The 15,965-nt window shown below is 46.0% G+C and overlaps 1 protein-coding gene across 1 annotated transcript in view; it reads right to left on the bottom strand.

The window, feature by feature from the left end:
* The window catches only part of macrod2 (mono-ADP ribosylhydrolase 2), a 591,249-nt gene that overhangs the window by 424,683 nt on the left and 150,601 nt on the right, over window positions 1–15,965 (bottom strand). The window contains exon 4 of the mRNA XM_083657986.1: window positions 1,883–1,912. Within this exon, the coding sequence (XP_083514112.1) occupies window positions 1,883–1,912 (30 nt within the window). The remainder of the gene's footprint in view (window positions 1–1,882; window positions 1,913–15,965) is intronic.

Below are 15,965 nucleotides of genomic sequence, written 5' to 3'. Positions count from 1 at the left end.
GGATCAGACCTGTGGGTGAGAGGAATTAAGATGAAGGGGGTGCGTGTGCCCCTGCATGGTGTTCATCTTTCTTCTCCACTTGTGTCAGGCCCGGTTCAACTTGGTGTGTGTCCTCAGTTACCAATACCTGGCGTTGATTTAATTCTTGGTAATGACTTGGCAGGAGGAAACGTGTTTCCTCCCCTTGAAGTGGCGGAGAGTGCCGTGTTGTGCATGGGTGACTCTGCCTCTGTTGGGCGCTCGTCCCCAGTCCGCCCAGCGGGTGCTGGTGCGCGTGCCCGAAAAAAGAGGAGGCGTAAGAGGTCTCGTGTTTTAAGGAAATAAAGGTTATTTTTTTTATAGGCCTGTGATCTTTAAAAAAATAAATAAAAAGTGATATTTTTGTTTGTTAGGTGAACAGGCTGACATTTGCATAGCGTGTTGGCATTCTTTTTTTCTGCCCTCAGGGGAGTGATAACATTGTGGCGGATGCCTTGTCTCGGGTGGAGATGGTGTAAGGTGGTATCAAGCATTTCTTGAGGGGGAGAAATGCTTGATTTAGGAGGGGGGGTGTTATGACCCAGTGTGGGTCATTTCTGTGGCAGTCCACATTGGGGTTAGAGACTATCCAGTTGTTGAAGTTCTGACATGTGTTTTCCCTCCCTGCCCCCGGTGGAGCTGTCACTCCATTCCCATGTTCTCTTTTCTACAGGTGCGGCTGGTGATTGGTTGGGAGGCTGATGGGACTGGCCTTAAAAGGAGCCTGGCCCAGGCCTCTTCACTCCTCTTTTTCCTCCTCCCAACCCGGCTGTGTCATGGCAGGAGCTGACTCATTCTTTGTGTGCTAGCTTAGCTAAACCCATTTGATAATTGTAACAAGTACTAAACTTTTGATGATAATTGTGAGCAGTCCTATAGCAGCATGTAGGGGTGAGAATCTTTGATTTATCTTTAGTTAACTTTTCTCCTGTGTTTGTCATTAGTTAAGCAGGTAAGAACCATGTTGTTTATTTGGGGGGGTTTTCTTTACAGGTAAGCTTAGGTTTAAATATAGATTTAGTTTATTATTTTGAGTGTGCTCATCCCGATGCTCTCTGCTGCTATATTTAAATAAATCTTATTCTGTGGACTGAAAAACCTGTCGTGGCATGGTCATCCTTGGGAGAGGGGAAAGGGGGAGTCACTTTCTTTTATGTTGTGCTGGGTATCCCCTAGGCCGGGCATAACAGTGACCTTTTGGGAGACTTGCTGCTACCATTTTATTAGAATTCCCAGAGCCTGAGGTGACCCATCTAGATCGTAATAGAAGATCTATGATGTCGGGAGAGACATCCGAAGTGACAGTCAACACAGACGGATAAACAAGCAGTGACCTTATTTCATATTCATTACTGTCCGAAACTCCTCTAAGATCGAAAATGAAAATTCCACATCTAACTGCGTTTTACTCTAAGCCCACCCCATGGGGGGGGGGGGGGGGGTGCAGAATGATTACTTCAATCATGTCACTGTGTGAGTCAAATTTCACAAGAGAAGAAGAACACTCTATTGGGGTTCCGTGCCCATTATCCCCCCCCCCCCCCCCCCCCCCACGGTTGGTCGCCTCAGATTTCCTCCATCGCTTTGAAGATAACGCTCTTCGGCAGGCCCGCTAAAGTAATGATGACCATCTCTCGGCGTGGCGCCGCGCAAGGTCGCCCTGTGCCACGATCGAATCGGTCCGCCATTCAGTTACATTTAACAAAGACGCCTGGGGGGCGAAACACACTAAAGTCCGCAATTAACCCACAAAAGAATATGGACGTGCCATATGCCAGCTTTGATGGGTGTCACTTTAATTGCTTGAATACTACTGGACTGAAGGATGAGGCATGATATGATGGAAAACAATGCATTCACTCACCTCCCCCTCCTCCCAGAAGACTGGAGTTTGCTGGAAAAGAGAGAAATAAGAGTCAGTGATATTATTCAAATAGTAAGCAAATGTAGAATAAGCAACACTTTATTTATCTCATATGGTGTCGATTAAAATGTGTCATTTATATCATCTCATGAATTGAACTGCTGCTGAGAAGGAGGTGATGGACAGAATGGTCAGAGCAAAATCGGAGGGATTTCTCTCTTGTCTCCCACGACCAGGTGTATATAGGCTTTGTTACATGCCATCACAGCAGTAGTTGCCAGCGGCATCCCCTGGGGAAGAGGGGAGGATAGTCTAGTCGTGGAAGAGAGCTTTGCCTCGAGTTAGTATGCAGTTCTGTGAGCACCTTCATCCGAAGAAAAATAAGAAAGTCGCCCATTGGTGTATCTAGTACATCTCTGGACTGTTTATCGTGGCAATTAACCTGTGGTTGAATCGGGGGTCATTTTCAATATCCAATCACAGAATACTTGTTGCTTTTCCAAGATTTGTTTTGTTTTGTTTTGTATCGCCACATTCTTGCTATTATGAGAAAGGCTCGCTAATCAAACACGGAGACACATCATCAGACAAAGTTGTGTTGTGTCTCGCTTGAAGCCAATTAGGTTTTAATTTGTAGATTCGTTAACGTTGACGATGCTAGAATTACAAGCATAGCTTTATTATACAATAACGCTGATATTGATAGGCTGTGAGAAGAGCAAGGATAAAGTCGATTTCTCTGATGATCTGTGTTATTTCTTTGACCGTTCAATTAGCGAAACTTGGCAACGGACGTTGTGGTTCAGTCAGCAGCTCATTTCAATATCCACTCCTAAGTCAGTAATTCAGCCTTGGCAGATATCTTGGCAGCACGACGGAGGTTAAGCTCAATAAAACATGTGGCTCATTAAAAGCAATTAACAGCGAGCCTGTAGTCGTGGACAGTTGCAAGTATTCACTGCTGCACAACAAACCAAAACCCAACTCTTGCACTTTGTAGGATCTGCTCGTTTCTGAATGGAAAACACTACATACAAACTACCAGTCATCATCAGGCTGCATCGCATGAGCTGAGAGGAGAGGCTTTTGATCTAACAGTGTGGCTACAATCTTAGTTTTGTTTTTTTGGGGGGGGGGGGGAGCTGACACAGACAGGAGTCACATGTGACACAGATAAGATGTCTGAAAGCAGACTCAGAATATAGCCCCAGCCACTCGTATTCTATTCTCAGCACTGGGACCAACACTCAAAAGCAAAAAAACGGCTCCTTAGTATTGTTCCAGTGAATCCCCCGCATCCGCCATATAGCGTACTGGTTCAGCAGGAGGTAACGCCACGAGCAGATGACTGGAGAGAGAGAGAGAGGAGAGGAGAGGAGACACCATTAAAAAAATGAACCTATTTTGATTTGGTCTCTCTGTCGATTAGACGTGTTTTAAAGTACACGTGTTAATGCGAGCGCGGGCGAAGTGTAAAGTAGGTAGCCGATGTGTTTGAAGTGCAGTTCAAGCAGGCGGCGGGGCGATGGGAGAATCATGCGCCGCTACATGGCTTTTAATGATCTTCAGTTTCCTACTGCAGCATCGCCTATTAAGCGGGCGACACGATACCCATTAAATCCTTGTTATTTCTCCAAAGTTTTGAATTGGGCCTGGGCCCTTATTCTATGAGGTGCACAACAGCAACAGATAATGAACCTGTGTGCTATGTGTGGAGGAGCTCTCTTCTAAACAGAGTTCTGTGACTCAGATTTCTTTTCTGCTCGTTAGCAATGTGCTGAAGGGTGCTTTCAGGAGGTCACTCGGCTTCCACACCTTTCTGTGGCAAACCCCTCTGTGCTGTGCATTGTTCTCATTGGAGCAGCACCACATATTGAGTGGGCACGCGGACAAAGACCGCTCGCCGGCGACTGCTGAGTGTGTGTTTCATCAAAGCGCTTTTGTTGTGTGTGTGTGTGCGTGTGTGTGTGTGTGTGTGTGTGGTGTGTACACATACTGTATAAGCATAGCACACACACACACAAAAAAACAGCAACACAAACACTGATGCACTGACAATCCACTGTCATGTTTACAATAGCACCTCTTTCCAGGTTTTTCGGACGATGCCCATGAAAGAGTTGTTTGTGTGCGTTCCCACAGGCTGTTTAGCTCTCCCATCTGACAGCCATCAGCATCGCCCAACCGCACGGCTCAAATGAGAAGAAGCATCAACAAATAAATAGCCCCCGTTGCTGCTGCTGCTGCCAGGTTGGGAAATTCTCCGTTGGCGCTTTTCAAAAGCGTCGATGTAAAGGAAACACTTTAATAATAGCCGAGAAGACTTTTATTTGAGGCGAGAGAAACGCTTAGAGCTGCAGACCACATAGAATGCCTGGCAGTATTATGTACTGTAACACTTGTCAATAATGCTGTAAACGTGTTAAAGCTTGTTGACGCTTATCTATTTATCGGTATATAATCTCTGCAACCAGTTCCATTTCCATGCAAGCTAATATAGTATGCTAGTCTTCAGCTGAGTCTACATGTATCAGTGTTGTCTATTCTCCTGAGGGGTCGGTCTATTCCTGAGCTATTAAAACACAGGGGTTTAATTACCTGACATTATGGAAACGCAGACCAGGAGGGGCGCTTCATTTACTCCACATCTAATCAGGGAGGGGAGACGTGGACGCTAATCAGTTTGACACAATTCTCCTGTGTGTGTGTGTGTGTGTGTGTGTGTGTGTGTGTGTATGTGTGTGTGTGTTGTGTTGTATGGGGTGGGGTGGGGTGGGTGGAGGAGGTGCGGTAGTGGGCTGAGGGTTGTCTGGGGGGGGGTTGAGATGTCAGATTGCTTTCTAACCACGTGTCCACATGTGATCCCGGCAATGGCCCCCGGGGGAGCCGAAGAGCGGTCGACGACAGCCGGCCACATCTCAACAGTGGTTTTGACAAATACGGACATAAGGAGGGGCTTTATGTTTGTGTATATGGCTTTTCATTTTCTCCCTCCCTGCACTCTCCCCTCAGCCTTCATGATCAGAATGTCTCCAAACACCCATCATGTTCTGGCAGTGTATCTCTCTGAACACAACCGATTCTGCACACAAAGTATCTGGTACCTATACGGAGTGGGTGAACCCAGCCCAGAGCGACCCAACACACACTGTATCAAGGGAGGCATTACGAATCCCAAAATGGAAGGTGGACTTGCTTTAACAATCCCTCTTCATAGAGCCGGGGTAAGCAGGAGGCAAATCAGAACCAGCTGCTGGAGAAGATCACTTGCAGGAGGAGCGAGCGTGCTGCCGAGCGGTTCTACATTCTTGGCAGCGTGCGGGCCCGCTGGTGAGCGTGGATCTGATTCATTATGACTTGCCTGAGAAGTGCTTCAATTATCCTGAGTGAAAATCAAAACTCAAAATCCATATTTGGCCACATCCGCCCCGGTAATACATATTTTATAGTGTGTGTATTAATTATAAACTAGCCTCTCCTTGCTGTTTGTGTCCCGCCCCCGGGCTCAGTCTGGCTATCTGGTGGTGGATCAACACATTTCGGCCTTCAGGGAAGCAGCGGACGAGCCAACAATTTGTATCATCACAAGAGCATTATCAGTGTTCGTCTACAGTGGCTGAGGGCCTACACGAGGAGGTGTCTCTTTGAATGCCTGTTAAATGTTCCTTTCTTGTTGTTGTTGCTGTTGTTGTTGTTCTTTGCCACATCACCGAGCCTAAAGGAGAGAAAAACGTCCTGGATTTGAGTGTCTGCCAGCGACGCACCGCGGGGAGTTCCACAAATCAATTTTTTTTCTTCTTCAAGGACAGAGCAGCGGCTGAACTCCATCGCAGAAACAACTCCAAAGATCACGATGGCGCTCGATGAAATAGCCGAGCGATCTTTACTCTCTCAATCTTTTTCGGAGAAGCGGAATATCTCCGGCGGTAGTAAAGACGAGCCCCTTAAAGTTCACGACGGCCCCGGTTAATGTGAAGCCAAAAGGAGTCAAGTCGGGGCGATGGCGGGCAGGCGGGTGTGCTTGCTTGCTGCTGCTGCTGCTGCTAGCCTTCACACCCAGAGAGAGGTAAGCACAACACGGGTCATAAATCTCAGAGGAAGGCTCCCCGGGCTGCCTGGAAGGTGGCAGGTCATTAGGAAGCGTTGAGCCACGACATTAGCCCGGCCCGTCTCGCACATGCCCCGCGCTGTCACCGTGGGAACACCCACTTCCTATCCGACCTTTGACCCCTTAACCCCGCAAAGTCACCTCATCATATATCCCTCAGCCCGGGTGTGACAGTGACGCGGGGGGCCACTGTGTATTCTCACAGGCAGAAGATAGTGATAATCTTAAGCAGAGGCAGAGAGTGTGACGGGCACTTTATGAATCGTGACGGTGCATCTAGAAGCCGGCCGAGATGCAGAAAGTGAGAGGTGAGATGGTGTCTCCGTGTATTTGCAGAGCCGTGGTGAAAATGGCGAGGGTGCGCGTCGGCGTGCGTGGAGGGCAGTGAGGCGTGGCTCTGGGGCTGTGTGTGTGTTCTGGGGATGGTGAAGAGCTAAGTGCGTACGCAGGAAACCTCGGGGCGGTAAACAGATCCACTGTCTCTACCTCCAGGTGGTTCCTGAACCCGGTAACCGTGCTCCGTGGGAATGCTCCGTGGGACGCACACTCACCCTACAGTTAGTCCCCTCCAGTGTTGGGCAAGTGACTTTCAAAATGTAATATACTACATATTAGTTACTTTCATTTGAAAGTAATAAGTTACTTTACAATATTACTTTCTGTGTAGAGTAACTGTTACTTATTAACAATACTTTTGCATTACTTTCACCAAAATAACAGCAGCAGCAGAATGACATCGCCGCCCGGGGGCCGGGAACCATCCCGAAAAATTATGTCAACCGCCTTGAAGTCGGTGTAAACAATCCAAAATTCTAAATGTTATTATTTTCCTTTGTTATTGTCATCTGTAGTGGTTATTTGCATAAAAAGACACAGTTTGATTAGGAAATGATTGTATCTTTATTTAAATATGTGCTTTGATAAAAAACAATGTAACTCAATTTGTAACTTGAGTTACTTGACAAAGTAACTGGTATAATATTGCTGAAATCCTCTAAGTAATAAGTTATATTACTGAGTTACTGCTAAAAGTAATATATTACATGTAATATGTTACTTTTGTAATGAGTTACCCCCCAACACTTGTCCCCTCCCACGCCACATCTCTATAAAGCTCGCAGGTTAACAGTGTGCTGGGCTGTGACTGGGCAATACAAGGTGGGTCAGAGAATCTAATATAAAAAAAGGTTTGATGCTTGAGGTTGCCCACTCTAATCTGGTGCGAATAGATAGGTTGCCGAGTCACAAAAAAGGCTCGCTGCAATTTTTCAAAGGGACCACTGCAGTATAATGGTACTGGCCTATCTCTGCCGGAGCATCTTACAGGCACTTTAGCAGGACTTTCAGCAAATATATCACAGTCAAATTAAATGCGATCGCAACGGTCTGTGCTTATGTTCTATAGCAACTGTAGGCCGGTTTACTAGTTCAGCAAATGTCATTACTGCCTTTTGAAACGTCACTTACCAGCCCAGCAGAAAGGAATTCAGATAGATGTTGCAGCAAATGTGACGCTACACGTCCAAAACGTCCCGAAGAAAAGCGCCAACTAGGTCAATAGAGCTGCTCTTTGTAGCCACGTCACTCTTTCTTCCATATTCCTCTTAAAATATCTCAAAACGAGTAGACCTCTCTATGTTCTATATATTTTCTAGTTGTGTACTTAACATTATCCAAATGTTGTCAACAACGTTCAAATCCAGAGAAATCAATAGGTATATTCAAGGACATGGGTCCATTTCATTTGGTGAGGCACCTGTCGATGATATCATCATCATCAGAGCACCGGCTGTTAGCTGGATCTCCAGACAATTCATGGACTATTTTCAATTAACTATATTTATTAACCAGATGAAGGAGTTGAATCATCATCGGCTGTCTGGATCTGAAGTTATTACTTAGAGAAGCTGACTAAACAGCTCGCCTCACTGATGTCCTGTTTCCGCTGAATTGCTTCGGAAAAACGGTGAGTTTTAACAAACTGCTTTATTCAGTGTTTTTTTTTTACCCGTTTTAATAACTGATCCAGTTGTTTTGGAGAGGAGTGGACCTCGACTAGAATTCGGGTCATGGTACAAAGTCTACAAACCTTGAACAATGAAGAAATCCTCACCTAAAAACAAGCTGAGCACGTACAACAAGGCTGAGCTAGCGTTAGCAACCAGCGTGGCTAGCAGCCCCGGCCACCGAACTCCGTTGGGGAAACGGTGATTTTTAACGTGAAGCTGCTTTACTCAGATTCAAACCAACAGATTGGAGCGCGGCAAGATGCATTTGTCGTGTGACTCTGCGATCGTGATCTCATGATCTCACGTGAAGCCAGCTTCCTCGCAAGGTTACGCGAGACCCCTAGTGGCAGGAAATTACATATTGTACGCTTAATTAGAATACATGTTCACAACTCATTTGACAGACACATATTTGCATCGACCACACAAATGAACTGTATGTGGAATAATGGAGGAAATAGTTTAGAGCAGAGGTTCTCAAATGTTTTTCAGTCAAGGACCCCTTACAAGATAGAAAATCTACCGGGCGACCCCCTTCATTCTGATTTGTGATTTTGGGCTAAGCTTAATTGTTTCCACGGTAACGTGCTTGACTTTTAAATGTATATGTTTGTTAGATTCGAATGTAATCCATGAACCATTTTAGATTTAAAGCATAACATATTTTTGTTGAACTATGAAGCTTTTGGGAACAACAACAAAAAGTTTTTATTTTTATTTTCCTGAAAACGTTTCGCGGACCCCCTGGCAAAGTGCCACGGACCCCTGGGGGTCCCCGGACCCCCATTTGAGAACCACTGGTTTAGAGAAACAAAAGAGAGTATCATTTGTAGACTCAGTCCACACAGGTCATTAGGCGTTCCTCTTCATCGTGTTTTGATGTCTGACGTGTCCGCTCTGAACGAGCGCGTTCGGTGGAGGGAAGAAACTTTGGAAAACGCTTTTCTGAGCGGAATATCGACGGACGGGCGCAATCGCCCATCCCCCTCCACCTACACCCGCACACACATTTCCACTCCACCAGGCTTCCTAACAAGCACCGCTATAGGCACACACAACCACATGCACACACACACACACACACACTAGAGATTTCCAGGCCGGGGTTTGATAGCTACAGCACCTCATCTCATGTCTGTGTGGAGCTCTGTGTTAAATTGAAGCAATTCTAGCCTTTAATGATAAGACCTCTTTTTCTTTTATTAGCTGCTGAAACTCACACAAATAGAAGTCAATCTTAAACGAGCCACCAGTTATAGAGCGAGAGACGAAGAGGCAGCAGCGCTATTTCTTATTTGTGGCACATTAAAAATGCATGCTACTACCACACACACACACACACACACGCACACACACTGCCTGCCGCGTGTGATAATTCGGCTCTGCGTTTTCCTTCTTTATAGCTGGGGAGTGTTCCCTGAGGAGCCTGACGGAGCCAGACACACTGGAGGTTGATGTTGTGGCAGCATCCCAGCGGCACATCCACTCAAACAGCCTAAAGCTTGGCTCATGCTTCACGTGGGGGGGGTTTCGTTTTGAGCAGAACGTCAAAATGATGTAATTGCGACTGAAACGCCCGGTCCCCTCGTGTGAAGAAGCTATGAACCAACCTGAAATTTGAAGCAACATGGAAGGAAACTGCAGTTTAGATTGGTGGAATGACAAGGAAGCAGAACCACAGGACAACTCCAGTACTGTTATTGTTACCTCCTCCACCAAGGAGGTGATGTTTTCAACTGTGTGTTTGTCCATCAGTCTGTTAGCTGGATATCTGGGAAAAGTCAGGCACGGATTCGTAGAAAACTTGGTATGAAGGTTGGTTATTATGGGCCAAGGAAGAACTGATTCACATTTCATATCATGCGCATTAAGTCACAAAGACAGCGGGGGCGCCCGGGCGGTGTCGTGATCTATTCCTTCGCCTAACTGTACCAACACGAGGGTCACAGGTTCGCGCCCCCCGTTGATACCACTGGCTTGACCTACAGACACAGTTGGCAGACACAACTGGCCCCGTCTGCGGGTGGTGCGGATTAGGTGTATGTGTCCTGGCTGGAGCACTAGAGCCTCCCTCTCGTCAGTCGGGGGCGCACCTGTTCGGGGGGAGGGGAACTGGGGAGGGGGGGGGGGGTAACCTGTTCCTCCGCATGCGCTACGGGGTGGAGTAATGACCGGGACTCTCTTGGAATAACTTGTCCTCCAAGTTAAGATATTAGTGTTTATTGGAGTATTTCAATTGACATGCAAAGGTGGTGTTATTTTCAAAAGGTGTTGTCAGAGGCTCTCGTTCACCATCAAGTTTGTCTTTTGATGACAATCATCTTTCTCATCTCTCTGGCAATTTGAAGAGACGTGTTTGTGTTAAAAAAAAATCAGGTACTTTCAAATTACAGGAATAAGAATGACGTTAAATTCTATTTTGGGCTGATTTTTTTTCCCACTTTGAAATACTCATTACAATATCAGGCGACCGAGACGAGGAGACGTGTGCCTTTTCCTTAAGCCCCATTCATATTCATATTCATAACAACACTTTACTGTCGGGCTGGTTGTTGAAAATGTGTGTTTTTTTTTCCGCAAGCTTCTTTCAAGAAATACAGGGGCTTTGTGATGTCTGCATGTATCTGGTGTCACCGTGATGAATCCGTTCCCTCCACAGCCCTGTCACCTTCATAACAAAAGCGACAATAGCAGATGCCAAAAGCAGCTCGGCACATTCTATTGTTATAATTACCTGACCTTCAAATCCACATTAATGAGACGGGGATGATCCCATTCTCTTTCATCAGTTGGCTTCCGAGGCCTCCTTTTATCTAACAAGGTCACCTTTTCGCAACGCTCCCCCTCTTCCTCCCTGAAACACACGTCCCCCTCATAAATATACATCCCACCTGCATCTGCTCAACCTCCTCCTTCCAAGAAGAAATTACACCAGAAATAAAGCTGTAAGGAAAGGCATGAGTTTGTATTTTCCCTTCTGAAGTCGACGCCACTTAAAGTTTGACGTGGAAATAACAAGTCGCCAACTACAAGAGAATTAGCCGAGTCGTGCTCTCGTCGTCGTCGTCGTCGTCGTAGCCTCCAGGTTGGGATGCGAGCTGCCTGCGAGCGAGGCGCTCTTGAAGTTAAATATTCAACTTGAGATAAACAGGATGCCTCCGGGTTTACTTCAGGCACTCGCGCACAGAGTCGAGGAGAAAGTTAAAATGGCTTCATTTAGGGCATATCAAAGTATACAAAGTCAATGAGAGGAGTGCAGTGATTTCATAATCCTACTATACATGGAATTAGCCAATTAGTGGCCACTGGCCAGGTGGACAAAATTACATATTCACAACCAATACAATCAATCACACAATGGTCAACCATAGAAGTTACTATAGACAGTCTCAACGCCAGACCCATGAGAGTTCTTAGGCTGATACACTACGTTACTGCATGCTGCAGATCTCTCTCTGGGTCTGGGACACTTTCCCTCAGCCGGCTGATGGGGTCGGAAGCGAACCGTTCACTTGGCCAGTGATTGGCCAGTGGTGGATTCAGTCTTCCCCCAATCAGTAACGACTTTGCGATCAGACGACAGGGGGAGGCCCAGCCCATTTTTCGAACCGCTCTCTCATTGGTGCTACGACCTGTCACTCATTCAGTTTCAACACCCCCTAGACTCCGTCCTCAAAAAAACCCCAGAAGTGGCTGCCTGTGAAGTGGCACAGACTCATTTATGTAGTATGCGGAGCGCAGCGATTCAACGTAATATTTGAGTCTGGGGAGAGACTACTATAGACATGACCAAGAATTTGTGACAAGAGAATGACAACAACAGGTATAGTAAGATAAATGGGAAGTAAATCGTTACAGAAAAGCTCTAAAATCAATTTCTTTCTATCGATATTGAAGAGTTACTTAGCAACGGTTATCAACACTAAAGACATCCAGCGATTCACATGAATGAGAAAGAGGCGGGCCCGTGAAGGCATCGAAGGTGCAGGGAGGCAGAGGAGAGCAGGGTTCAGACAGAGGAGCCTGCTTCGATCTGTTCCACCATTTTAATCACAAATGCACTGCGGGTGTCACAACAGCATTCAAATGTCTGCGCTTTGTGAGAAACCACAATCACAGAAAAAACAACATATTCAATTATTCATTTGCTCTCCACTGTCCTGTATTTCTGCCGCGCTCTGTTTTCAGCATAAGCATCGCTGACTTCAGACGATTTGGAAAAGGTGAAGTGGAGTTTCACTATTGTAGTGGGGAAAACCTTGTTTTGAACCCTGCAAGGAACCCTCTCTTAAAAACAGCTTAAAACCATATCAACGAGTGTCTTAGCACAGATGCCAAAGTGCTGCAGACGTGCCCATAATACTCCCTAAACTACCGTAGTTCATTCAGACAATATATGAGAGTAGTTTACTCTTATCACAGTGCACTTCACTGCTGGAGATATTGCCACATTGACTGATTTATATGAAATACATGCAATCAGGATAACAAAGATGTTTAGAGTAGAATTACTAGCGTGATATGATTACAGACAGAGAGCAGAGCATATTGGACAAATGATTGGAGAAATCAGGCCAACCTAGCAGTAGGGATGGGGCCGATCCGATCCAATATCGGTATCGGGTGCCGATTTGGCACTAATTCACGGATCGGATCGGAATTGGAAAAAAAAAAAAAAAATGCAATTCCAGCTGGCCGTAATTTGCCCATGTATAATAGTATCCTTCTTTGCCTTGTATATTTTCTTAATTTTGTCTGCTTTTTGCAAGGTATATTAAAAAAATAATCTTTAATTGGCCAAATCTTTGCCTATACTGTATATTCAAGAAAAATATTGGTATCGGCATAATATCGGTATCGGCAGATATCCAAATTCAGGTATCGGAATCGGATGGGAAGTGAAAAAGGTGGATCGGTGCATCCCTATCTAGCAGGCCAACACTGCTCACCAGACACAAGAAGTAGCCTCAAAATGCTAAATGCTATTATAATACCACCGCAAGACATTTTCACTAACATTCACCAGCAAAGCTATGCAAGTGTGCCAACGTTGAAGAGGCTCCATCATTTTGTGGTTGAGATGAAACTGGTTTATCTGCAGACTTCACAGGGCCCGGGTCTCACCAGGGGGGCTGTGGCGGGATTTGGCCCAGCAGAGCAGCTCCATATTTAGGGATTTATCCAGTCCCATTTCCTGGATCTATCAGCCCCACGTTAATGCAGCCGATTCCTGGTGAAGTGGTGATGAGGTCCGCTGGTATGGTAAAGACCCACATGCTTCATCCTCAGGGGGGCCTTCACAGTCCACTGCACCCATGCTAGGTACCCGCCAGGCAGCCAGACAGTTCCCTCGACTATATCCAAAATAACATGGCTGGGATTTCTCCAGATGGGAGAGCCGGGGACAGGACAGCATTAAATGAGAGACCCTCAGCCACTGAAGTGCGATTCCTGAATCCGTCTCTTTTCACATTCCGCTGCTTGCTGTGGGCAGAAACTAGGAGTCTGGGAATGAGGCTCTGGCACTGGATAGCGGCGGCCAAGGTATATACACTCAGGATTAGAGTCCATATAACTTTAAGTGGAGTGCATTGCATTAAGGAAAGAATGCGTCGTCTCTTTTTTAACACTAAATGCATTTTAACGTCTCTTTACTTCCTTCGCAAAATGCACTTATCCTGCACTTAAGAGAATCCATTCCCACCAGCGTCTATTTGATCATAGCAGTGTTAAGTGTTGAGGTGATGTGTGAAGGAGAGCGCTCTGGCTACAGAGGTGCTCCTCCACCACGTCCATGTCGCGCAGAGATCTCATCTCCCCTGGGGGGCACCAGCACAGAAACCAGGCTGAGGCAACCTTACCACGAGGTCCAGAAGAAGAGAGACACCGTGCGGTGCTACCCAAGTTACCAGGAAGAAATCACTTTCCACATAAGGGCATTGTTGCGGGCGTGTTGCCATGGTGAGTAAGGACAAGAGCTTACGAGGTTACACTGTGTTAGGGCGGTCTCTCAGATTGGACACCGAGCGGAGGTGCCGGTGAACCCACGAGGAGAACGGGCTGGCCGAGGAGGAGCGGTCGGATGGACGTCGATGCTAGCGCGGGCGTGGCTACATCAGCCGGTAAGCTAAACTCTAAAACTCGCCAAGCTTTAGCAACCCTTTCTTGCTTAACTCAAATGTTCACAGCAGCCAAGGTCTCTGGAAGCCCCTAGAGACAAAACGAGCGCACAACAGTATTAACAATAACGATGCCCGGGGCTTCGTGAGTACAGAAGGCCAGAGCAGGGGTTGTATTAACTGAAGGAGAGAGATATGAAAAAATGATCTAAACCGTTATATTTGTACATATTCTCATCCTCTGTGTGTGTACAGCATAGATCATTGTCACAAACATTCCCCACTGAGATGAGATCATTCACAAACCTGATGATAACAGAAAGTACATCATATACCGTCGAGACACCGCCTCGAGATGAGCTGATGAAACGATACGCTGCTGAAACCAGTTTAGCCAGGTTTCACAGGCCAACGTCTGTGGAACAAGATCAAACGTTCCCTCTGCCTTAAAAAACACAGCAGTTGTAGAAACTTGGTGCTGCTAATTCATGTCCCGAAGTCTAATAACGGAGTTCTAAAACGAAGACGTGACAGTCCAGTTCCAGTCTACTTGAAGTGCATGATGTAAGCGCCTACAAAGACAGACTATAACCTCCTTCGGATGAGACGTGATCTCATAAATAATCATTGTTACCTCTATTATTAACATGAAAACGAGACGCTTGTACTAAGCGTTTTGATCGTAACGGGAGGAGTTCAGTTTGAAAAGGTTTATTTATTTCCCAAGACTTTGTGATTGAAATAAAAACGTTTTTTTGCACCTCAAAGACAACCGCCTCGCATCGGGCCAGATCTTTGTCACCGTTGTCCCTGGTAATAACACAGCACATTTCCATGCCACGCAGCGCTAAGTCCCACCACTGGGCTTTTTAAATAAACCTGCCCTGTTCTGTTCTGTTGTCATTAAATCTCCAGGCAGCACAGCTCATGTGGGTTTTAACACTATAATATAACGCTATTGCCAAATAGTACATTGATGTGTGCAGTTTTCATTTACATATAACTCTATACAGAAAAAGGTTGTACTTTGAATTATAGTTGAATGAGCTATTATGATAACGCAATGTTGTAAGACTGCACATGTCTCGCCTGGGATAAGAAGGAGGCAGCCGCGACAACAACAACAACAGAAATATGGTTTTGAGCTTCTACAAACACAGCTTTTCTACAGCCTATATGGATCACACAGTGTTCACTTCAGTGTGTCTTTAAACGACTCAGTCTGGGGATTTAACTCGCAGAAAAGGAAATCCAACAGGACACCTTTCTGTTTTGCTAGTTTCTGCGGGGCCCTTTGTTAGAACAAAAACAACACAGGCCAACCTGTTTCAGTGACTTATTCTCGGGGCTTTTAAAAAGGAGAAAACATAGCGCTCTGAGACACTATGAGAATGACTCAATCAGACGGGAAGAATGTTTCCCTCTTCTTGGCGGTGTCATCAGAAAGGTCTGAGCGTGAAATAAAACATGGAATGCAGCGAGATCAAGACCAGGAAAATGTTCATTCATTTGGTCTTGTTTTATTCCATAGACTCGCCGGGGGCGGTCTTGTAGCGGTTGTTTTTGTTTTGGCGAGTCATTTGTTGATGATGTCGACTGAACTGTTAGGAGCCGTCGTGTCCGCTTCCACATCAGGTGCGCACAGAGGTGAAGCGACTCGCTCACGGGTGCTCAAACGGCTCGGCTGCGTTTAGAATCTCACTTTGCCTCGTTAGTCAGTCTCGAGACGTCCTCGGAGTACGTCTTAATTAGAGCAAAACGGAGGATGCTGTTCAGACTGAAGTTCATTTAGATCCTCCAAAACAAATCAAACATTATTAGCCACTGGATAATAACGTGAGGCCGCT

This window comes from Poromitra crassiceps (assembly GCF_964638095.1).
Source record: "Poromitra crassiceps genome assembly, chromosome: 22".
Classification (NCBI taxonomy): Eukaryota; Metazoa; Chordata; class Actinopteri; order Beryciformes; family Melamphaidae; genus Poromitra; species Poromitra crassiceps.
The sequence above is the reverse complement of the archived record's forward strand: the minus strand, read 5'-3'. Positions and strand labels throughout refer to the sequence as shown.